This window comes from Siphateles boraxobius, unplaced genomic scaffold (genome assembly GCF_051911475.1).
Source record: "Siphateles boraxobius isolate OS27281-9 unplaced genomic scaffold, OSU_SipBor_1 12, whole genome shotgun sequence".
NCBI lineage: Eukaryota > Metazoa > Chordata > Actinopteri > Cypriniformes > Leuciscidae > Siphateles > Siphateles boraxobius.
In genome coordinates this window covers 31,514,764-31,540,746 of record NW_027508722.1, presented here as the reverse complement: position 1 = coordinate 31,540,746, position 25,983 = coordinate 31,514,764, and the positions used below count along the sequence as shown (strand labels likewise).

General features: G+C 44.5%; 2 protein-coding genes across 5 annotated transcripts in view; one reads left to right on the top strand and one right to left on the bottom strand.

Annotated features, from left to right (window-relative positions):
- Positions 1 to 25,983, bottom strand: part of mcph1 (microcephalin 1) — a 160,195-nt gene that overhangs the window by 32,613 nt on the left and 101,599 nt on the right. The gene's annotated exons all lie outside the window — the stretch shown is intronic.
- angpt2a (angiopoietin 2a) overlaps positions 1 to 25,983 on the top strand; it is a 100,613-nt gene that overhangs the window by 22,805 nt on the left and 51,825 nt on the right. Inside the window, exons 2-4 of one of the 2 annotated variants that reach the window (XM_077218091.1) lie at positions 451 to 606; positions 8,704 to 8,825; positions 9,025 to 9,251. In XM_077218091.1, coding sequence (XP_077074206.1) covers positions 451 to 606; positions 8,704 to 8,825; positions 9,025 to 9,251 — 505 coding nt within the window. Of the gene's footprint in view, positions 1 to 450; positions 607 to 8,703; positions 8,826 to 9,024; positions 9,261 to 25,983 lie in introns of both variants that reach the window. The other variant, XM_077218085.1, reaches the window with a different exon arrangement.

The following is a 25,983-nucleotide window of genomic DNA, read 5'->3' as shown; positions in this document are numbered from 1 at the left end:
TGTGTTTTATAAATAAATATTGTATTGTATTGTAAAGCATAGAAAAGCAGATGAGCTTGAAAAGCAACAAACTAATTTCACGTTAACATTTATATTTAATCATTTAGCAGACACTTATTTAAAGCGACTTACAAATGAGAATAGAAGCAATCAAAACATCAACAATCAAACATAGCAACAGTAGGTAAGTGCTGTGTCAAGTCCCAGTTAGTCTAGCAAAGTGCAAGATTTTTTTACTAAATAGAAAACAACAGAATAGAATAAGTAAGTGCTAGTATTAATGGGTCATGTGTCAGTACTTGATTAAATAATGTCTTGCGCCCATGTTGACTTTTCAGGGTATCTTTGTTTGACAATTCAGAGGTTGAGGTAGTATTTTCTGTAGTCTTATCTAAAAAGAGTTTCTGTTCTATTCGAATTTTAAATAATACCTTCTGATTTCACCCACAGCTGGAGAACTACATCCAGGAGAACCTCAAACAAGACATGGCCCAAATTCAGAATAACGCGGTGCAAAACCACACAGTGACCATGATCAAGATTGGGACCAGCCTCCTGAGTCAAACAGCAGAGCAAACACGGAAAATCACTACTGTTGAATCACAGGTAAAGAGTTGATACTTCTCTATGTAATTCAGCAGGCTAGGTTTAGTGGGTTCAGTTTCAAAACCTAACAGGCTCAACGCTAAGGTTTTTTTCTACTAACCCTGTTTGGCCGGTGGTTTAAATTTTTTACTTGCCCTGCCAAAAAAAAATTCTGGCTCTATTTTGGTTGTATTTGACCCATGTAACTATTCTAATAAAAAAGGTTGTTGCAACACAAAAATTTTACTTGATGATAATTTCTCGCAGGTCCTCCAATATGCACACATTAGAGTAGAGCACCAACTGTCAAAATGAATTGTTAATTCACAAACAACTTCAATATGAATCTGTCTCTTATACTTTTTCCAAGTGTGAAAGTGCAATCGATTGCCTCCGGGACTAATTGAAAAACTTAAGAACTGCAGCTTTTACCCTCTTGCGATCTCGGATCTCCCAATGAAGCTTCTTGAGCCCTACCAACTAACACCAAGTCCAAACCAGCCACGACAATCATATTTTAGAAACAATTTCTACTTTTGCAACCTCATGGTTGGAACAACCAACAATGATTATCTCAGGTACTGATTATGTGCTTTATTGTGAAATAAATTTATTCAAGTTTGAATTAGGGCTGGGCGGTATATCGAGTTTGTACAATATATCGATATTTTTTCCCCCACGATATGGAATGAGGCAATACCGTTTATATCGATACAGTAGTTTGATACGAGCACATCTGAAAAATAGTGGAGTACGCAGTGTGAGCTCCTGCAGTGAAAGAACAGTACATTTTGTCCTAAACATTAAAAAGTCAAGTCAAGTCATCCAGACAGTAGTCCTCATGGGACCTTTTGAACTATTTTTCTCCTAAGAGGGTCCCCAGAAGGTCTAAAAGCTACATGATGTCCTCATAGACTCTTTCTGACGTTAAAAAGTCGTCAAGTCCGCCAGACAGTAGTCCTTATGGGACTTTTTGAACTTTTTTTTACTGCTCAGAGGGTCCACAGAAGGTCTAAAAGCTACGTGATTTCCTCATAGACTCTTTCTGATGTTAAAAAGTCAAGTCCGCCAGACAGTAGTCCGTATGGGACCTTTTGAACTTTTTTTCTCCTCAGAGGGTCCCCAGAAGGTCTAAAGGCTACATGATGTCCTCATAGACTCTTTCTGATGTTAAAAAGTCAAGTCAAATCCGCCAGACAGTACTCCATACGGGACCTTTTGAACTTTTTTTCTCCTCAGAGAGTCCCAAGAAGGTCTAAAAGCTACATGATGTCCTCATAGACTCTTTCATTTAAAGAGTCAAGTCCACCAGACAGTAGTCAATATGGGAGCTTTTGAACTTTTTTTTCTGCTCAGAGGGTCCCCAGAAGGTCTAAAATATACATGATGTCCTCATAGACTCTTTCTGATGTTAAAAAGTCGTCAAGTCTGCCAGACAGTAGTCCTTATGGGTCTTTTTGAACTTTTTTTTACTGCTCAGAGGGTCCACAGAAGGTCTAAAAGTTACATGATGTCCTCATAGACTCTTTCTGATGTTAAAAAGTCAACTCAGTCAGACAGTAGTCCGTATGGGACCTTTTGAACTTTTTTCTCCTCAGAGAGTCCCTAGAAGGTCTAAAAGCTACATGATGTCCGCCAGACAGACACAAGCTTATTAAGCGCTTCAAAATAACTGATAAGATAGTTAACAAGTTTAAAGCAGCTTGCCCTGTCAGATGCTCGGACAGATAGACTACTGTTAGTGACTGAAAGATAAATACTGGCGCTGTTTAATGCGTTTGAGACGTGGTGCTTTCCTCAGTGCTTAACTTACATTTCACAGGTATATTCTCCATCTGTAAATGTTCTAACAAATCAAACAAATATGTCCATTTCACTGTCAGGAGAGGACGAGCTTCTGCAAATGAATCTCCGCTAAAATTCAAGCTTCCGTGAATGAGCGCCGCCGCGCGCATGCGCACCAAACAGATGAGCACAATAGAACAGTAGCGCAATAATTCTGACTAAAATACATATTACTAAAATATTTGTTGTTGGAGACAATAAATGTGCCATATGTGGAATTTCGAACCTACAAGTATATTTTATGAAAGTGACCATTATAATGGGGTAATCAAATGCAGGCTAATATAATTAGTTTGTGCTCTTGTTTTTATTTTCATTTTTAGTTTAGCCTTTATTCTTTTTTAAAAACAAAAATATTATTTTTGTTTTTAGTTTGTAATGTTACAAAGTTAGAATGTAATGTGATTTTAACCACCTTTTTGCACATAATATATTGCATAGCCTACATTGCATTCCCTATTTGTTTCCATATCCTTCAATATCAACATTGTTTAGATATCATTGAGCAGGATGTGAAATTTTCTTTATCCAAATAGAAAAACGTAGAAAGTACCGAGATATACCTGTATATCGTATATCGCCATATCGCCCAGCCCTAGTTTGAATATAATTTTGCGTGACCGTTAGTCATTATGAAAGCGGTAATGGATAATTCACTTCAGATCTGGAAAATAAATGAACTGAACTCAATGTGAACAAACAAAGTGTATTTTATGACAGATTGTTTCGTCACTCAGGATGTATTTTGGCAACACTTTAAAATAAGGTTCATTAGTTAATACAACATTAGTTAATGTACTAAGAATGAACAATACTTCAGCATTTATTAATCTTAGTTAATATTCATTTCAACATTTACTAATACGTTATTAAAATCAAAGGTTGTATTTATTAACATTAGTTTAATGCACTGTGAACTAACATGAACAAACAATGAACAGCTGGATTTTTATTAACTAACATTAACAAAGATTCATAAATACTCTAACAAATGTATTGATCATTGTTAGTTCATGTTAGTAAATGCATTACTAATGTTAACTAATGAACCTTATAGTAAAGTTTTACCTGTATTTTTAATAAATGTTAAAATGGAGTAATATTTTATTAATTTGATAATGTACATATCCATTTATTTGCGAGTGCAGTATGCTAATAGATAGAGGTCCTGTAAAGAGCTCTTCTGACGGTCTGTGATTTTTTATGATTTTGTTGCTACTTCTAACTGATCATTCTGATTTTGATGATCTTCCTCTAATTGTTGTTCATGTTTTAGTTTTTCATGCTCAATTTCACGCTGCTTTGCCAAATCACTAATCTTAAGTTTTCTAACAAATTTCGCATTCTTTTATTTTTTCCTTGTGTTCTGCACCCTGCCAAAACATCTCCTTTGCATGAGCCTGCTGTAATCCCAATATATCTTTTTGCTGTTCAAATGATAGATTACTCATTAAAAACTGAGGTCTCTGTGATCCAACACCAGATCATGCTGCTGCCTTTTCAAACACACAAGTTATAACTCCACAATCAAATAATTTCTTTTTAATCAATGTTAAAAAACAGAAAAACATTGGCACACCAAAGCTGCAAAAAATATAACTCTTCTGTTTTCCCAAGAGTTCTGCCTCTTAAAGCATGTAATAATGCTGGTGCAGATGTGAACCATCTGTTCAGACGTGAACCATCTGTCTGTTCAGACCTACAACCACGGTCATGCACTCAACCCAGGAATACACCAAAAAAACGATGCAAGATTTGGTACAACCTAACAGGGAGCAAAAACAACCTATTCAATCGGAGCCACATTGACTTGGTCTGAACTTCAGTGCACACATGCTTGTAATAGTGCACTTGATTTACTCCACTAATTACCACCAGTTCAGAGTTGTAGCATCATCACATACACATTCACGTTGTGTCACCCTAATCATCAGCAACAACTTGTAAACAAATTGATTGTACTTGATCACAGAATGTCGTCGTCCGCATCTAGGCGCAGCAAAGTTTAGAAATACTTTAATCAAAATGATTTTACAAAATGGAATTACTTTTGATCAAATGGATCAACATGTCATGAAACATTGTCTGGTGAAACAGAGATATCCTAAATATCCCCAACATGACATCACATGAAATCCAAACACCAAGACCGCTGTCCATCACTGCATCCACGACTGCAGGTAAACGCAGCTTTACCCCCAGTGAGACGAGAAGATAATTTCTCTCATCTCATAGTAAAATGATCTCTAGACGTATGCCTCTTTTGAAGTCCCCCTGTAGTAAATCATTTTATCCCTTAAAACTCAACTTTGATCACCAAAATTACATATTTAAATGTTTTTTACTGTGAAAAAAAATGTCTTCATGCCTTAAAATAGCTTGAATGCAACTACAACCTTGTTTAATTTAGTATACGCAGATCCATTAATATGTTAATCATAGTTAAACTCCGCGAGCGCGGCCTCCGCACTGCACTCCCCAGTATTCATCTCGCGAATCTCCGATCCCTTCCTAACAAAACGGACAAACTTCTCCTCACACGCACTAACAAGGATTTTTTAAACTCTGCTGTTCTGTGCTTCACTGAAACCTGGCTGAGTGAAGCCATACTGGACAACGTAGTACATCTGCCGGGCTTCCAGCTGTTCCGAGCGGATCGCATCGCGGAGCTAATGGGGAAAACGAGAGGTGGTGGATTGTTTTTCTACATTAACGAAAGTTGGTGTTCAGATGTAACAACTCTGAAGAAGATGTGCTCTCCTATTTTAGAGGCACATTTCATTAACTGTAAACCCTTCTACTCGCCTCTGGAGTTTTCCTCTTTCATTCTCGTGAATGTATACATCCCTCCAGACGCGTGCGTGAGCGCGGCGCTACAACAGCTGGCTGAACAAATAGCTGAAACTGAACAAAGGCACCCAGACTCTCTTTTAATCATTCTTGGGGATTTTAACAAAGCAAATCTTTCCCGTGAACTACCAAAATACAGACAGCACGTTACATGTCCCACCAGAGACAGTAATATACTGGACCACTGTTACACCACAATAAAAAATGCGTATCACTCTGTCCCACGGGCAGCTTTGGGGCTATCTGTTTGGTTCATCTCATACCCGACCTACAGGCAGAAACTGAAATCAGCTAAACCTGTAATAAGGACTGTAAAAAGATGGACTAATGAAGCACAGCAGGATCTTCAGGCCTGCTTTGATTGCACTGATTGGACTGTTTTTGAAGCTGCTACCAACGATCTGGATGAGCTCATAGATACTGTAACATCATATATAAGTTTCTGTGAGGATACATGCATTCCTACCAGGTTATTCTTATCATTTACTAATGATAAACCATGCTTTACTGGGAAACTCAAACGCCTTCGTCATGCCAAAGAGGATGCCTACAGAAGTGGGGATAAAATCTTGTATAACCAGGCCAGAAACAAACTGACAAAGGAGATCAGAGTTGCTAAAAGAAGCTACTCTGAAAAACTGAAAAAAAAAAAAACAGTTTTCAGCCAACGACCCATCATCAGTCTGGAATAGCCTGAGGAACATCAACTACAAGTCACCATCCCCCCGATCTGTGGACAATCAACACCTGGCTGATGATTTAAACTAATTTTATTGCAGGTTTGGAAAACCCTCATTCACACCACACACCGGCTCAGACCTGCACTTCACACATTTACCATCACCTCCTGCACTCCCACTCCCCCCCTCTCCTGCCATCCAACCTGAGCTTAAGGTCTGTGTGGAGGACGTGAGCAGAGTCTTCAAAAAACAGAAGACTAGGAAAGCCTCAGGCCCAGACAGCATCTCATCTGCTTATTTAAAAGCCTGCGCTGACCAACTGGCCCCGTCTTCACGCAGATCTTCAACAGATCATTGGAGCAGTGTGAAGTTCCCTGCTGCTTCAAGTGCTCCACTATCATTCTGGTCCACAAAAAACCCAAAATCACTGGACTTAATGACTACAGACCTGTCGCTCTCACGTCTGTGGTCATGAAGTCGTTTGAAAGACTGGTGTTGGCCCACCTGAAGGACATCACTGGACCCCTGCTGGATCCCTTTCAGTTTGCTTACAGAGCAAACAGCTCTGTGGATGATGCAGTCAACATGGGACTGCATTATATCTTGCAACATCTCGACAGACCTGGGACTTATGCAAGGATCTTATTTGTGGACTTCAGTTCGGACTTCAATACCATCATGCCTGATCTTCTCACAGCCAAACTGATCCAGCTCTCTATGCCATCCTCGATCTGTCAGTGGATCACCAGCTTCCTGACGGACCTGCAGCAGCGAGTGAGACTGGGGAAATACACATCCAAGACTCTCACAATCAGCACTGGCGCGCCCCAAGGGTGCGTTCTCTCCCCACTGCTCTTCTCCCTGTACACTAATGACTGCATTTCTAAATACCCCACTGTCAAGCTCCTGAAATTTGCAGACGACACCACTGTCATCGGTCTCATCCAAAACGGTCTTAAAGACTGGAGGTTGAACAGCTGGCTGTCTGGTGCAGTTATAACAACCTTGAGCTGAACACGCTCAAAACAGTGGAGATGATCATGGACTTCAGGAGGAACAGCCCAGCACTCCCCCCACTCACCATCATGAACAGCACTGTGGAAGCAGTGGAGTCATTCAGGTTCCTGGGCACTACCATCTCTCAGGACCTGAAGTGGGACAATCCCATTGACTCCACTTTGAAAAAAGCCCAGCAGAGACTGTACTTCCTTCGCCAGCTGAGGAAGTTCAACTTGCCACAGGAGCTGCTGATTCAGTTCTACTCAGCCGTTATTGAGTCTGTTTTATGCACTTCCATCACTGTCTGGTTTGGTTCAGCTACCAAATCGGAGATCAGGAGACTACAACGGACAGTCCGGACTGCGGAGAGGATCATGGGTGCCCCCCTGCCAAACCTCCAGGCCCTGTACTCTTCCAGAGTGAGGAAAAGAGCAGGTAAAATCATCAAAGACTCCACTCACCCTGGACACCTCCTGTATGAACTGTTACCGTCAAGACGGCGACTCAGATCACTGGCCACAAAAACATCTCGGCACAGGAATAGTTTCTTCCCACAGGCCATTTCCCTTCTGAACAGTTAACATATCTCCCAAGGCATAGGCCTGTAAGCGCAATACTCCCACTGTTTAGTGCAATATCTTAAAAATTCAGGTGATATTTATATTTATTCATACTATTCAAAATACTGTAAATATGTTCATAATCTGTATCTATAAATGTTTATTTTGACAAAACCCAACTGTGACCATATATTTTTATAGTATTTTCATATGTTTTTATAATTTTATTTGTAGAATTTGTATTACTATGTTTCTTGTTGTATCTGTATTTGTGCACTGGAAGCTTCAGTACCAAGGAAAATTCCTTGTGTGTGCAAGCACACTTGGCAATAAAGCTCTTTCTGATTCTGATAACATCGTAATATACATTATACACAGCTCCTGTTTTTACAGCTCCTTTGAGCAGCCCTAATGCTCTAGTACTTTTTAGTCTTTTTAACGGTCTTATTCTTGTCCTTTTGTTGTGTGTCTCTTTTGTTACTCTTGTAACAATCTCTCTAGATCCAAAACAAATTTCTGCTTGGGGAGATAAATAAACACCCGCTATATTGCTAAATCTACCCGATTTTTCATATCAACAAAAAAATATACTAGGATAACCTGGCATCCCTCGAGACTCCCTGCTAGTTCACTGTTAATTATATGCTAAAGCCAGCCGGCACGTTGTCGTGAATGGTTACAGGGTAGTTTCAGAGTCAGAAACATCAGCGATTTCAAACCGCGTTTTTGAGACTAGCTTTTTTTCACTGCAGTTTTAAGGAGAAAATACTCAGCAATGGTGTCGACTTATGAATTTACACATGTTTTCTCCTAAAGCATATTAAAAACACCACATTAGAAATATTAAAAGCTTGATTTTCACCACAGGGGGACACTTGCAGAGGAAAGCAATGTTATTCTCTCAAAAATATCGCCGAGAACCACTAAATTATTAAGAAGATGGTTTTATAGTAAGAAGTCAGAATTCAACGTACATGTTAAAGCCAAGATATTTGTATGGGTGTTTTAAGAATACTTAATTTAATGAAACATGGAAGACCACAACAGCTGAAAAAAATAGAAAACACCTTCAGTGGAGGGAATTTGATTCACTGACAGAAAGTGAATATGGAAATACTCATGGTTTGCAGAGTCTCATCTAAGATGCTTTCTGTTGGAAACACAATGTCTATTTTCATCTTTAGGTAATTAACCAAACAACTCGACTTGAACGTCAGCTTCTTGAGAACTCCATTTCAACCAGCAAACTGGAAAATGAAATTCTGCAACAGATAAATGAAATCCAAAAGCTGAATGAAAAGAACAGGTAATAATATTAATATAATATTAATTGAGCCGTTTAAAAAAACTCCACACTTTGTCTCTCCAAATTTTGGAGGAAGATTCAAGTCACAAACCTTTTTATCGAAACTTAAATTCACATTGCTACTGACTCCATTCATAGAGTTGAAAAACCACTGTCTTGAGGAGTGTTCTTCAAAGCTTGTTCTCTTGGTTCCTCTTAGTTTTCTGGAGAAACGAGTGGAGGACATGGAAGGCAAGAGAAATACAGAGCTAGAAAACTTGAAAGTGGAGAAGGAACAGCTAAAGAAGCTGGTGGAGAAGCAGACTAGCATCATAAAAGAGATGGAGCAACAACTACTCCGCACCTCCTCCGATAACTCCGCCATGAAGCAGCAGCAGCAGGAGCTGACAAATACAGTCAACAACCTAATCCACACCATCTCTGTGGGTAAGCAAGGTGGGGTTTGCATCAGTATTTCAACCGTTATCACACATGGGACCTGGGGCAAAATAAACTCCAAAAACAATATTGTGCCTGACAGTTCACCTATATTATTCACCTATAATATTATACAGCTGTTCAAATGTTTGGGGAAAAGGCTAGACCGCTAGTTAGACAAGCCCCTTTCACACAGAGATTCCCGAAAATACATGGATAAAGTGACCTGGGATTTGACCCGGTTTCGTTTGATTTTGGTTCATTCACACTGCCAGTCATTTTCCGGAATCAGAGAGTGTGTTCACACACAACCCGTAAAAATCCTGTAAAGACACGTGACATCGATGTGACATGTAATGTCTCAGCAGCGTCTATAGTTTGCTTATTAGCTGCGATTTCTCTCACTCGAGAAACCACGCTTCTGCATTTTTTTCTCTGATTCGATCATAAACTAGCGCATTGCGTACTGTTTCACTAGCCTGCTTTCACTTCACTTCAGCGTCATCATTACGACACGGCATTGATTACGGCTTTTGTTCACATAGCGCGCGTTCCAGGACTGATCCTGGCAATGTTACTAGGTCCCCAACCCGGCATCGATCCCGGCATCAATCACGGGTCGTGTTTGCGTTCACACAGAAGGTGTTCTGGCAATTTCCCGGGATCAACGCACTGTGTGAAAGGGGCTATAGAGACGCAGAGAAAGATAATCATCAGAGTACAGTAAACATAATATACTTTGTCACGGTTCAACAGTTTCAGTTAAAGACCTTTAAGGCACTAGTCATTATGAAATTATTTTCTCAAAACTTCTTATATTACTTGACAGTAACTTTATAAAACGAATACAAAACTTTATCAGTAAGCATTGACCAAAATCCAAAAATGGTTCAAACAACTTAACATGGGATTAATAAATATTACAACAATACAACTTTTCCCAACTTAAAACGGTTTACAAATTATAAAACCATGTAGTAATTGCAATTTTTGAAACACTGTAAAACTGAGTGAAATTAACTAAATTAAATGAGTTTGTCTCGCTCAAATATTACTAAAAGTTCACTGTACTGAACAGAAAAAAAATTGTGAACACAATAACTGATTGAGCTGGACTTAAACTGAATGAGTTGCAGCAGATGTCTAGTTCCCAGCATTCTTTGCATCAGACTGTATAAAAGGAGAATAAATGATGAAAATTAAGTGTTTTTTTTGTATGCTTTTGCATACGAATAATAGTGGTAGAGATGTGTTAGAGTTTACTGTTCTGTTAAGTTGTAGTTTTGCAGAGGTTACCATTGTGGTCAAGAGTAGAGCCTGTGGTTAGGTTGAGAATTGTCTATAAAACCTTAAGACTTTATATGCTGCATGTTGATTGACAACCGTGGCCAAAAGTATTGTCAAAGACAAATTTTGGTTTTGCAATGTTGGTGCTTCAGTATTCTCTGGCCAGCTACCAGCAAACATGAGCAGGCCCTCCACGTTATGGAGATGAAGTTGTCCGCTGCTCCCTCTGGCTCACGCGGCTCGACCGCATGATGAACGAAAATGACCAAAGGGTCATGAGCGCATATTTGACAAGATGCACGAACCCCAACTCCGCTGGTATGGCCATGTCATCAGAAGCGTCAACGAGACCGTGGCGAAAATGGGCTATCATCCATCACCATCTGGACGACCGGCGCGCAGCCGGCCGAAAAACAGTGGCTCGATTGCCTGGCGTAGGACATGAGCACAGTCAATATCTCCCCTGATAATGCCTTGGATCGAACCAAGTGGCGAAAGGCATGCAAACAAGCGGACCCTGTGCCAAAGCGGGACACACGCTAGAACAAAGAAGCTGCGTCAGTATTTGCAGATTATCTTTTTCACATGTTCCTATGGTACACTGGAAAACAATAAGCATTTCATACGTTTTAAAGGCTTTCATTGGCAAAACCATTCAATATGTGCAAAGAGTCAATATTTACAGTGTTGCTGGATATCAGCTTCTGGGAAAAATCCTAACAGATGACGAGCCATTCTTGTTTTATAAGTGCTCAGAGTTGAACACAATTTGTGGACTTTTCCATGTCCACTTACCTTTTGAGGATTGACCATAGGTTCTCTAAGGGATTAAGATCCAGGGAGATTCCTGGCCACAGATTTAAAATTTCCATGTATTGATCTTCATTCCATGTATTGATCAGCCACTTCATTATCACTCTTTCCTTGTGACATGGAGTGCTCCATCACGCTGGAAAATGCACAGATACTCGCCAAATTGCTCCTAGATCATGCTCTTACATTGTTCATGGTAGTGTTTTTGAGCAGACTTGTGGGGGATGCTCTCAGAATGCTTCACTGTCGGCACGACACAGGACTCATGGTAGGGTCTTGTGCGGTCCAATCCTTGTACTTCCTTCAGAATTTCAGTCAGTTTTTGATGTTTTTCTTGGAGAGAAGTGCCTACTTTTTTCTTCTCCAGGCCATTGTCCTGAAGTCTTCACCTTACTGTGCGTGCAGATGCACTCACACCCACCTGCTGCCAAGATTGAGCAAGTACTGCATTAGTGGTGACATGATTCCGTAGCTGACTCCTCAGCAGCAAACTTTGTGAAGCACAAAATTTATGTCACTGCCAATACTTGTGGCCACGGCTGTATAGTTATAGTTCTTTGCTAGTTACATTAGCACATGCTATTGTGTGCTATTGCTAAGGTAGGTAGCAGTTAACCATAAAATATTCGAGTTAATATGATATTGCTGCAATCAAATTGTAGTTAATACTTCATTATAATTACAATTAAATTTAGATTTTTTTTTTATACAAATATGTTAGTGTTCTATTAACATTGAGTTTTTTAACTTAATTTTATGAAACCGATTACCGATTTTTTTTTTTTTTTAGTTCTGGCAATTTAGAACTTTTTCTAGAAATTTAGTTTTTCCCTCTTTTCCACCCCGCTTTTAAATCACTTATGAATAGGGGTGTGACGGTAAACTTGACAACCACATCACCGCGGTGGTCCGCCAAAACAATTTTTCTTTTGTACGTCAAAGCTGTTTTACATTAATTTTATGACACGAGTGAAGCACAAAGCTTTGTTTACAAAAGAAATATAGATAGGTTAGCAATTAAATGTTACATTGCAGCCATGGAATCATTTGGATTCGTGCCCAATGAGAGAGGTATGTCACGTAAGCCCATACATTTAAGCTTTGTATTATGTTTTGCGAATTTAACAATATTCCATTGGACATGGAATATCTTGTTTCTTTTTCCAAATCTTGCCCATTTAGGGATTTCTCACTTGGGATTTAATGCCTGGTTCAGATTACACGATTTTAGCCAAATTTTGGCCTGATCCGTTTGACGTAGGGTGTCGTGGGGATTCAAAAACGACAACGGGCATCGGGACACAAGATTCGATCGCTTCATCTCGTATAGTGTCAGTGGAAGACAACCGACGCCGCGTCTGCGATGCTTCACGAAATCACAATAAAAAGACTAGCATGTTTTTTTTCCCGGTCCTGTGTGTGTGAGTGCGTTTGTGTGTGTGTGTGCGTGTGTGTGAGCGAGTGTGCGTGTCTGTTTGAGTGAGTGCATTTGTGAGTAAGTGAGCGAGAGTGAGTGTGTGTGTGTGAGCACGTGTGTGAGTGTGAGCGAGTGAGTTTCAGTGAATGCGTGAGTGAGTGCATGTGTAGAGTATGTATGTGTGTGAGTGAATGTGTGCTTACAGTATGTGTGCGTGTGAGACGGTCAATATTTAATACGGTCAATAAGTCAATATTTATTTCAATGTTCAATTATTATAGGCTGTAGTGTTTCACTGACGGAAGTGCTAAAATAAACACAATGCACAATAACACAATAAAATGGAGGTTTAAGGTTTAACACACGCATGAGCAATAGAGGAGGAAAAACAGATATATTCTGCCCCATTTTCAGGGTGGGCAAGTGTTTGGACAAACTTTGGATTTTATCAACTCCAGGTGAAGGAGATGCTTGACAAGACTTATATGCAAGCTTGGTAAAGTGAAGTTGCAGTATTTTGGAAACACTACAAACATGAGGCTTTCGGTAATTGATCCACACAATTGAGCCTATATAGGTGTAGCATTCATCTCAATCCCTTTTTACTCAGAAAACAGTAACCTGGCATACCAATAGACAGAGATAAAGGTGGAGGAAGCCTTTAAGACAGCAACAAGAGTTGCACTAATGTGTGATGCTTGGACCTCAAAGACAACTCATTAATGTGTCCTGTCTGTATCATGACTGCTGGGGAGGATTTGGAAAAACATTTGATTTTCCACTGCAGCCCAACCACTGATGTAGAGCCCTGCACAGGCCTCAAATCTAGGCCCGAGCCCGGCCCTGGCCCGAGACGCTCAGGCCCTAGCCCGACCCGTGTCCGACAGCTCATCAAAATTATCAGCCCGAGTCCGTTTTTTTTCTTCATTACACAGCGACAGCCTGCCCTATTTGCAGCCATTAAAATAGATCAGTTTTGTTAGCTATGTTTCTTTTCATTTATTTATTAAGTTAATTTAGACAAATGTTTGTAGCATTTTTTTAAAAATGACGACCAAGCAGCCGAGCCGACAGCGAGTAAAACATGTTTGATCAATTTAGCCTCTCAAATCAACGCTAATACTTTACTTGGCTACAATGAAATCGATACTCGGTTACTAACGTAACCTCGGTTCTCTCTAGAGAGGGAACGAGTATTGCGTAAGTTTAGCTTACGCTACGGGAAAGATTCATCTTCTCGAGATACTGAAGCCAAAAAATTATCCTTAATTTTGTATAACTTGTCAACGCAGTGCAGCAGCTAGCAGACCTAGAGCAGGCCATCTCGCGTGCTCATTGGCTGCCCTGCGGGCAACTGCTGCAGCCTACCAGTGCGCCCGGCGTGACGTCACGCCCAATGAAGGGCGCCCGCGCCTTTATAGCGTCACAGCCCACCAGATAGGCGTGGCTTAGCGTATAAAATAGCTGAGCGAGCTGTAGGCTGAATTCTCTGGTTTTTTGACGACTGAAGCGAAGTCGCTCGTGGCGTGAGCACGGCCGGTTACGCAATACTCGTTCCCTCTCTAGAGAGAACCGAGGTTACGTTAGTAACCGAGTATCGTTCTCTTACGAGAGGTTCTCTCGTATTGCGTAAGTTTAGCTTACGCTACGGGAACACTTTGTCAACGCCGTGCGCGCCAAGCATCCACATGAGACCCCGAGCTTAAGGGGAACCCCATAAGTGGAAAAAAATAAGGTGGCCAGCCACGCGGGCCATCACTTGTACATAAGCACACATAGGGAATACAGAGCAGCGCGCCGGTCTGTATAGTCATATGGAACATACCCTACTTAGTGCAGCTCAACCAGGAGAGCTGAGTCATGAACGTGATCTGAGCAGGAGATCTGGGCAGAATACACCTCTTTTCAGACTGACAACAGTTTAGCCTGCAAGGCAGGAACTTCTAGGTTATAAAACCTGACAAAGGTAGACAGGGAGCTCCAGCCCGCCGCTACACATATGTCATGGATAGAAATTCCACTGGACCATGCCCACGACGAGGCCACACCTCTCGTGGAATGAGCCCTGATGCCCAGAGGGCATTGCAGGCCTTTTGACGCGTAAGCTGCCGCTATAGCGTCCACTATCCATCTGGACAGGCTCTGTTTCGAGGAGGCAAGCCCCTTGGCGCGCCCACCAAACGAAACGAAAAGCTGTTCCGAACGCCTGAAGGAGGCGGAGCACGTAATGTAAAACCTCAGCGCTCTGACAGGGCAGAGGAGATTCACATCACTTTCGCTGTCAGATGCTGGGAGAGCTGACAGCGAAATAACTTGCGCTCTGAATGGAGTGCCCATCACTTTAGGGACATAACCATGTCTAGGTCTGAGGATGACTTTAGAGTCATTTGGTCCGAACTCAAGACACGACGCGCTGACAGACAGCGCGTGCAGATCCCCTACACGTTTTACTGACGACAGTGCAGTCAGAAAAACGGCTTTTAGTGATAGATATTTCAACTCCACGGAGTCTAGTGGTTCAAATGGAAAAGCTTTCAGGGCCTCGAGGACCAGTGAAAGATCCCACATGGGAACCGACGGGGGGCGCGGCGGATTCATCCTTCTAGCTCCTCTAAGGAAGCGGATGACCAACTCATGTCTTCCCAGTGACTGGCCGTGCGTCGATTCCGCGAATGCTGCCACGGCCGCCACGTAAACTTTGAGCGTGGATGGGGATCTTCCCTTATCCAACAGCTCTTGTAGGAAAGTGAGCAGATGCGCCACCCCGCATGTCCGCGGGTCCAGACCTCTGTCGGTGCACCATCCAGAGAACACCGACCATTTAGACGCATAGAGCCTTCTCGTGGAAGGGGCTCCAGACTGCGTGATCGTGTTCATCACTCCTTCTGGCAGGGCAACGAGTACCCGTTGATCAACCATGCATGCAGAGACCAGCGCTCTGGATGGGGATGCCAGATCGTGCCGCGAGCTTGAGAGAGGAGATCTGCCCTCACCGGAATCGGCCACGGAGCTGTATGTGACAGCCGTGCCAGTTCCGGGAACCAAGTCTGATTCTCCCAACGCGGGGCTATGAGGAGCACCGAGTGGCGCGTTTCCCTGATCCTCTTGATGACCTGTGGCAACAGAGAGACCGGAGGGAAAGCATATAGCGGGAGGCTGGGCCAAACCTGGGCCAGCGCGTCCTCGTCCTTCGAGAAGAACATTGAGCGTTGTCTTAAGACGCAAACAGGTCGACTTCCGCTCTGCCGAATAGGCGCCACAGTTTCTGGACCGTTTGGGGGTGCAGGGACCATTCCCCTGGGGGAACATTGTCCCTGGACAGTCTGTCTGGGCCGTCGATCAAATGGCCAGGCACATGCGCCGCCCTCAGCGAGCGCAGGTTCGTCTGTGACCAAATAAGGAGGCGTTCCGTCAGATTGCAGAGATTTCTGGATCTGAAACCGCCCTGACGGTTTACATAGGATACCACAGATGTGTTGTCCGAGCGGACAAGAACATGCTGGTCCTGTATAAACGGGAGGAAGCACTTCAGCGCGTTCTCGACCGCTATCATTTCCAGACAGTTTATGTGAAAACCCTTCTCCTGGTCTGACCACTGGCCAAAGGCCGGTCTGCCCTCGAACAGCGCGCCCCAACCCGAGTTGGACGCGTCTGTCGAGATGACCTTCCGATAAGAGATGGTTCCCATCATTACTCCATGCTTGTACCAATCGGCCACTAACCAGGGCTGCAGAGCTGTTATGCAGGTCTGAGTCACTCTGATTTTCTGGCCGCCAGACACCCAGGCTCGGCGAGGCGCGCGAGCGTTCAACAAGCGTTGGAGCGGGCACATGCGCAGTAGGCCCAGCTGGAGCACCGCTGCAGCTGATGCCATACAGTCCAACATCCTTTGAAATGTTTTCAAAGGAAGAAAGCTGCCCTTCTGGAAAGATGCGGCTAGGTGGCGAACACGGCGCGCGCGCTGTGTCGATAAACGAGCCGTCATGGTCACCGAGTCCAGTTCTATTCCTAAAAAGGAAATTGACTGGCTGGGCAGTAATGAGCTCTTGGTCCAGTTGACCGTGAGACCCAAGCTTTCCAGATGACTGAGAAGCACTGTTCTGTGAGATAGTAGTTCTGTCTCTGACTGTGCCAATATCAGCCAATCGTCCAGATAGTTCATTATGCGCAGCCCCTGACTTCTCAGGGGGGCGAGCGCCGCGTCCATGCACTTTGTAAATGTACGGGGTGCTAGGGACAGGCCGAACGGCAGGACGGTGTATTGATATGCCTGACCGTCGAAGGCGAATCTCAAAAATTGCCTGTGACGGGGTACTATCTGAATCTGAAAATAGGCATCCTTCAGATCTAGAGAAATAAACCAGTCCCTCGGGCGAACGTGCGCGAGGATTTTTCTGGTCGTAAGCATTTTGAACGGTCTTTTTACAAGCACTTTGTTCAAATATCTCAGATCTAGGATAGGTCTGAAGGCTCCATCCTTCTTGGGTACGAGAAAATATCGGCTGTAAAAGCCTGACTCGCTCAGAGAAGGCGGCACCTTTTCTATAGCCCCTTTGCACAGCAGCTTTGCTATTTCTGCGTGAAGTAGGTGTGCTACTTCCGCATTCACTATCGTCGTGGTCCGGGCTTGAAAGCGCGGAGGACGGCGAACGAATTGAAGTGCATAGCCCTTCTTTATTGTGCTCAACACCCATTCTGAAATCCCTGGGATAGTTTCCCACGCAGCTATGTGAGCCGCCAGGGGGCGAATGGCCTCCGGGTTCAGACCGCCGCCATTTGCGGGCTTGTGAAACTGAACCGGAGCCGAGAGCGCGGCGCGCGCGCTCTCGGTTCTGGGCAATGGCCGCTCGCTGACAGCTGAGACCGGCTGACTTATGTGAGATGTCCCGATCATAAGGGATGGGGAACATACTTTTGCCACACTTTGACGCGCGAGCAGCGCTCTGGGCGGGAGAGCTCTCTGTAAGCGTGAGCGCGCGCACGCGGGCACGAGACTTACAACTGTATCTGACGCCCCGATCATAGTAGATGGGGAGCGTTTTATTAACGCCCTGTGTTTCGTGATAACACTTAAACGCACAGGCGGGACCCGGGGGAAGGTTTGTGTTAGCAAGCGTGAGCGCTCTCTGGCGGGCACGAGACTTACGTTCATAAGCTTCTTTGATCGTGTAACAGAGCGGGCAGATAGTGGGCACAGACCTGTGGACACATTTCTTACATTCAACACTCGAGCGGCTTTTCTGCGCTTTATGAGAGTGTGCTCTGTGAGTGACACGGGATTTTGAGTGCTTATGTGTAGGGGTGAACACTGGGGCGTGGGCACATTCACTACACTTAAAACACTGACGGCGTGAGCCGGACCAGACATTATACTCTTTTTGAGATTTCTCTGGGTCGCCGTGAAAACGGCGTTTGTGTGCAGGCGAGAGGGTGAATAAACCGGCTCGTTGGCTGCTAGTTGAACCACTGCAGTAGCCTGTTCGAAGGGCACTGACAGGGAAATGAACTTTGACGGCGGTCCGGCCGCAGCGGGACACGCGCGTCTTTTCTCTCCCGCTGTTAGGAGGGCTTCGCGTGCTCAGACTTCAGCGTGAGCCTTTGCCGAGGTCCTCTGGGGGGCGGCAGTCTGCGACGGCTGTCTGAGCGCGATCTAGGGCGGCCGCCCTGACGTCGCTGCGAAGGCTGATGCTGAGGCTGTGCTGGACGCTGGGTGCTGGTTCGCACAGGAGGCTGGCTTTGTCTCTCGCGAGAGCGGCCTGTGGCGGAACTCGAGCGTCGCGGCAGGTAGAGGTTCATGGCCTGCGTGGTCTTTTGCACCATAGAGAAGCGGTCAACAATCCCGTTCACCGCTGGGCCGAAGAGACCAGTGGGGGAAAGCGGCGCGTTCAGAAAGGTGGCTCGCTCAGTTTCCCTCATATCCGCGAGCGTTAACCAGAGGTGCCTCTCCGTCACGGTTAACGCGGCCATGGCTCGTCCGATGGCCTGGGCTGCAGCTTTGGTGGCGCGGAGAGAAAGATCCGTCGCGCTTCTCAAATCCGTAACCGCAGCTGGGTCCCGGCCCTTCTCATCCCATTCACGGAGGAGGTCGGCTTGCAGGATCTGAAGCACAGCCATCGAGTGTAGAGCAGACGCGGCCTGGCCGGAGGCGGCATAAGCGCGGCCGACCAAGGCGGAAGTGGCTCTGCAGGCTTTAGACGGGAGGGCTGACCGTGACTGCCATCTCGCGGAGGGCGGGCAAAGGTGCGCTGCGACCGCCTCTTCCACAGGGGGAATCGCTGTGTACCCTTTCTCGGCGGCGCCGTCCACTTGGGAGAGCGACGCGGAGGCCTGTGACTGAAGTCTAGCAGAAAAAGGTGAATTCCACGACTTCGTCAGCTCCGCATGAAGTTCCGGCAGGAATGGAGCGGGCCTGGTTTCTGAAACTGCGCGGCGGCGACTTTGAAGGAAGCAGCCGTCGAGCCTGTTCGGCGCGGGTTCCTTCGGCAACGACCACTCGAGCCCGAGACGGTCGACAGCTTGCGTCAGCAGGCGCATAAGTTCTGCGTCAGCTCCAGCGCGGGTACGGGCGGATTCCTGGATTGACGAGGAGGCGGAGTGAAGCGACCATTCCTCGCTGTCTGATGCCAGGATAGAGCAGCAGTCTTTTGTGGCGTGTCCCACGGACTCATCCTCCGAAGTGACGGCAGTGAGGCTCGCAAGCGGCAGCTGCGCGTCAGTGAGGAGAGGTGGGGAAGGCGAGAGCGAGGCTCGAGGGAGGTTCTCCGGCGAGCGCGTCGCTGTGGCCACAGGTTCCGGCTGTCTCAGGGAACGGCGCTTCTTTCTGCGCGGTCCCACAGGGAACGGAGTGACTGCTGTGGTGTTGAACGCTTCGAGTCGAGCCCGCAGGGTCGACAGCGGAAGCTCCTCACAGAGCTCGCAGCCCCCGGACGCGAGGGCGAGCTCTGCGTGTTCCAGGCCCAGGCAGAGAGCGCAGATCAGGTGGCGGTCTCCGGCGCTGAGCGGGGCTTTACACGAGCCGCAGGAAGTGCGAGGCATCTTTAAAAAGACGCTCGCTGCTCTTTTAGAATGATTTGCAAAAAAAGGATACGTCGCCGGATAGCGTAGCTCGCACGGATGGCTGAAGGTGGCGAAGACGGCCGGCTTCCTCAGCGCTGTCCTAAGCTGGCTGTTCGCTGTTCGACGGCGGCGGTGGCTTCTCTCAAATCCAGCGATGCGAAGAGCTCGCTGAAGAGTCGAAAAATCAGAGAATTCAGCCTACAGCCCCTATTTTATACGCTAAGCCACGCCTATCTGGTGGGCTGTGACGCTATAAAGGCGCGGGCGCCCTTCATTGGGCGTGACGTCACGCCGGGCGCACTGGTAGGCTGCAGCAGTTGCCCGCAGGGCAGCCAATGAGCACGCGAGATGGCCTGCTCTAGGTCTGCTAGCTGCTGCACTGCGTTGACAAGTTATACAAAATTAAGGATAATTTTTTGGCTTCAGTATCTCGAGAAGATGAATCTTTCCCGTAGCGTAAGCTAAACTTACGCAATACGAGAGAACCTCTCGTAAGAGAACCATAGATATAAAACACTTAAAGCATATCACACAGACAATTAGTTTAATAAATGTTCATTTATTAAACCACAGTGAGTAAACAACATTTTTTGAAATACTACGGAGGCAGGCTCAGGCTGCTCGCAGCGCTCGCAAACGAAATGAGCAATAGCCTACAATCTAAACAAATAAAATAAATTAACAAACAAACTTAAAAAAAAAATGCACCACAGAACATGGACAGTGCGTGAGACTGTCATGTCAGTCATGTCACTGTAATTATAAGATGGGTTAAAAACAGGTTATGAAATGTCTTTTTATGTTTGTTTTTCTATCGTCGACGTCAGCTTCCCATATTTTCTTTTAATTAATGTCTAAAAATATAAAAAGGATAACCCAAAAAAGGCCTGAGGCCCAGCCCGCATGTGAACAATGACTTGAAAATTGGCCCGAAGCCAATTGTGCTTGCTCTTGGGGGAACTAAATTAGCCCCTAATTCAGAGTAGGGTCTAACCCAGCACAATAGGAACTACCAGGGACTTAAGTGTACGTTGATTGGTTGAACGAGGGCCATAAGAAAAAGCACCCGCAATTTTTAAAAATCCTACAGAAACATCCAGAAAGCTAATGTTAACGGCATTTACCTGTCGCCTTTGTCTGTGGAGTTGTGTTCTTTTCTCAGCCCCTATGATATGTAGCCCCGCAAGTAGTCACAAGAGATTTAATCTCAAAGCCCTTTTAATCGTATAGCTTATATGTCTACATTCCATCTCCGTTAACACGAATCCCACGAACCAACAAAAACAGCTCCGATCACGGCATTCTCCATTCAGTTGACTGTTGAATGTCGGCAGGCTTACGTCACTTCAGAGTACCTACTGGTGGTGTAAATGCAACCAGGAAAATGGCCCTAGGGAAACATTTAGTTCTCGGGGAAACGTCCTGGTGGCTAGTTCCTAAAACTATTTTTCCTATAACTGCCCGGTGCAAAAGCCCCTATAGTAATTGCACAGTGGAGCATGCTCACTCTGGAATGTGTAGACCAGGATAGGGTTGCACCAGCCCTATAAAAATAAAATAATATAGAATTCAAAGACAATTGTAAAAGTTTTTGGGCCAGACCCGACCTGTTGAAAAGAGATGGTATTATGCCTCCTGGGATGTTGCTGCTCATCTCCAGTAATACGGCACATAGTCTTAGACCTCAAACATGAATTGGGGCTCAGGTCAGGAAGCAGACAGACTGGCTAAACCGACCGTTTGCTAGCTGTCTCACGTCACTGAGGTCAGATAAATCCCATCACATAGAGACTCTTTCACATAGATATCATCATATATTAGAGACTTTGTCTGTTAACCGAATTAGGAAATACAAAAAACTTCCAAACCCATCTAAGGATAAAAATTTAATTGATCAACAAATAAAAAAACAGATATAATACAAATGAACAATTGATAAAGCTTGGGTTGCTGAATATTCGATCATTACTTCAAAAGCACTTATTGCTAATGATATGATTACAGACTATAACCTAGATGTGCTGTGTTTGACAGAAACCTGGCTAAAACCAAAAAATTACATTACAATCACATTAGTCCACCCCCCAAGATTACGGTTATAAACATGAACCTCGTATGAAAGGCAAAGGGGGATAAGTTGCTGTAATTTATAATAATATTTTCAGAATTACCAAGAAGTTTAGTTTCAAATATAATTCTTTTTGAAGTGTTGGTGCTTAACCCAAAATACAAGCTCAGGCATGCATACAAACAAGTCTGTCCATACAAACTCCGCTGTTCTGCGCTCAAGCCAGAGAATACTCCCGTTGCAGGAACACTTTTAGTAGTCCAAGAAGAAGCAAATATATTTATTAAGTAGCTATAATGTTAAGTATTATATTTTACCAGATTTTATAGTGTAAAACATATTCAAGCGCGAATGAGAACCCTTTCGAGGGGGATGCCAGGTGTGCAAAAAAACAACAAAAAACGAATATTCGAATGTCACATTTTTAAATCGAATACCAACCCAGCGAACGAATATTCGAATATACGGTTCCAGCCCTAGTACCAAGTACATCAAGATTTATAGGAAGTGTTCCCGGGTTCCGGATGATCTAAACTATGCAGTCTAACATTGAATTATAGAAGTCTATAATGTGTTATGTGTATGCTAGGCCAAAGAGATGTGTTTTTAGTCTAGACAGCGTGTGCCTGCTTCCCGGACAATGTTAGGAAGATTGTTCCAAAGTTTTGGTGCTAAACAGGAAAAGGATCTAACGCCAGCAGTCGATTTTGATATTCTAGGTATATTATCAACTGGCCGGAATTTTGAGATCGCAATCGACGTGTAGCACTATAATGCATTAAGAGCTCGCTCAAGTACTGGGGAGCTAAACCATTTAGTACTTTGTAAGTAATCAGCAATGTATTAAAGTGTATACAATGTTTAATAGGGAGCCAATGCAGTGTTGACAGTATGGTCATTGTTACGTCCCCAGGACGTATTATGTAAAGTGTTTTTGATTATATATTTTACTTGGTTAAATATGATTTTTTTGCTGTGTGCTCTGTCTGTCTCTCCCTCACTCTGCTTGCCTTACAGTTAATTAGTCACACCTGAGGCTCGTAAGGAGTGTTACATAGCTACGCTATAAGAGAGCAGAGTGAACACTGCTGTGGAGGCTCACTTCTCCCCTGCACCAGACCTGTGTTGTTGTAGTAACTAAGTGAGAAACTGGTGTGTTGACCTGGTGTATTGTAATCCACCGTTTGTGTGTGCGTGCTTAGGTGTTACATAGCATATAGCTTTGCTATCAGGTAATGAGTTTTTATTTCAATTTTTTCTTTGTTACTTCAAGTTCAAGTTCAAGCTTTATTTGTCATTGCATAAATACAGTGTATTAACACAACGAAATTTCAAGAGCTACTCCAGATCAGTGCTTTAAATAGATAAATAAAACACACAACAAACACCCCCATCCCTTACTCCCCTCCCTCCCATACAACACACACCCTCCCACACACATATGTGTAATATCGCAGCAGGTTTCAGCATAAAAAAAAGAGAATGTTCGAAGATGAGATCATGTCTAGAGGTAATGTGGGTGGACATGACAGGAGGATAGTGAATTTGAGGATAGTTATTGTTTGTTCAGTGAACGTATGGCCCAGGGGAAAAACTCTTTGTTAGTCTGGCAGTGCGTACTCTCATTGACCTATAGCGCCTGCCAGAGGGAAGCAGGTTGAACAGGTGGTGTGCAGGGTGGACAGTGTCTTTGAGAATAGATCTAGTCCGATTAAGGCAGCGGGAGTTGGCAAGCTCTTCCAGGGAGGGAAGGGGGCACCCTATGGTCTTTTGGGCTGAACCTATGACCCTCTGCAAAGCCCTCCTATCTGCCACCGAACATCCCGCATACCATGCTATGATGCAATAAATGAGTACACTTTCAATGATTGCCCGGTAAAAGGACACCAGCAACTTCTGTTCAAGATGGTTTTTCCTGAGAATTCTCAGGAAGTGTAGTCGTTGCTTGGCCTTTTTTGTTATTGCTTTAGTGTTAATGGACCAAGAGAGGTCTTCGATAATGTGTACTCCCAGAAATTTAAAAGATGAGACCCTTTCCACGCATTCACCATTCAGGTGGAATGGGGCGTGGGCTGTGCTGTTTCGTCTGAAGTCTATAATTATCTCTTTAGTTTTTATTGTTTTCAACAGTAGATTGTTTGATGAGCACCAGGTTGACAGTTGCTGGACCTCGTCTCTGTACTCTGTCTCAACTCCACCTGAGATGAGACCGACCACCGTGGTGTCATCTGCAAATTTTATGATAAGGTTGGAGGGATAAGAGGGGGATCAGTCAGATGTATAAAGAGTGTACAGGAGTGGGCTCAACACAGAGCCTTGAGGGGAGCCAGTGCTGATTGTAAGGGGAGAGGAGAGATGATGACCGAGTCTCACTTGTTGTGGTCTATTTGAGAGGAAGTCTTTTATCTAAGCGCAGGTGGAGGGAGGGAGGTGTAACCCCAAGATTATTAATCAGAATGTCCGGGATTATTGTATTAAAGGCTGAGCTGAATTCTATGAAAAGTAGTCTTACATAGCTGCCTGGGTGTTCGAGGTGACTCAACGTTGCGTGAAGGGTGATGGCGATAGCATCCTCCGTAGAGCGGTTTGCCCTATAGGCAAACTGGTGAGGGTCTAATGATGGTGGGAGGCAGGCCTTGATGTGCTTGGCAACCAGCCTTTCCAGGCACTTCATTACAAGAGATGTTAGTGCAATGGGCCTAAAATCGTTCAGGCTTTTCCAAGCTGATCTTTTTGGAACTGGGATGATGATGGCGGATTTCCAGCAAGATGGAACTATGGCTCGGGTCAGAGAGATGTTGAAGATCTTGGTGTAAATCCCCGTTAGTTGGTCTGCGCAGGCCCTAAGTACCTTCCCTGGTCGGGTCCAGCCGCCTTCCTCAGGTTTACATCCCTTAGTGCTCTCCTCACCTGATGTTCCTGGAGGAATAGTGAGGTGCTGGTGAAGGCTGGGGGAGGAGTTGATTGACCATTCACCTAAAACCGGACAAAGAAACTATTAAATTCCTCTGCCATTGTAACATCAGGGGGGATAGATGTGATATTGTATCCCTTGTAGTTTGAGATGTGTTGTAATCCCTGCCACACGTGACGTGGGTTCTTGTCTACGATGTATCCCTCTATTTTCCTTTTGTATGTTACCTTAGGAGCCCTAATGCCCTTCCTTAGATTTGCTCTAGCTGAGCTGTACTGTGCCCTGTCCCCTGATCTGAATGCTGTGTTGCGATCCCTAATAAGGAGCCGCACTTCCCTTGTCATCCAGGGTTTCTGGTTTGGGAAAACCCTGATCTGTTTAGGGACGGTTGCATTTTCAATACAGAATGTAATGTAAGATAGGACAGTCTCTGTATACTCCTCCACATCCAGGTTCTCAAATAGACTCCACTCCGTGGTTGAGAAGCAGTCTTGGAGCTGGAAGACAGCATCCTCTGACCAGGTGTTAATCACTATGATGGTGGGCTTATTTTTCCTGATGTGAGGGGTGTAGGCAGGTATGAGATGCAGTGAGAGGTGGTCTGACGGTCCAACGTGTGGCTGGGGCACTGCTCTGTATGCATGCTTAATATTACAGTAAACATGGTCAAGTGTACTGCTCTCCCTGGTGGCACACTTCACATATTGGGTGAATTTAGGGAGGACAGTTTTTAAGCATGCCCGGTTAAAATCTCCCGTTACTATATGTACCCCATCTGGGTGCACCTGCAGCTGTTTTCTTATACACCCATGAAGATAGCTGAGGGCTATGTTAACATTAGCATCTGGAGGGATGTACACGACCGTGATGGTTACTACAGTTATCTCCCTAGGTAAGTAGAAGGGGCGGCAGATGACAGTTAATACCTCGAGATGGGGAGTGCAATATTTATATGTTACATGGCTTTGTGAATACCAGTCATTGTTAATATAGATGCAGAGTCCGTCTCCTCTGTTCTTACCGGAGTCGCTGTTCCTGTCCTGTCGGTGGATGGTGCGGCCTGCTAGCTGTACAGCATTATCGGGGATAGCAGGGTGGATCCAGGTTTCGGACAGGATCATCACACAACAATCCCGGACGAAGTTGTTAGTTGCTCTCTGTAATTCCAAGTCATCCATTTTATGCA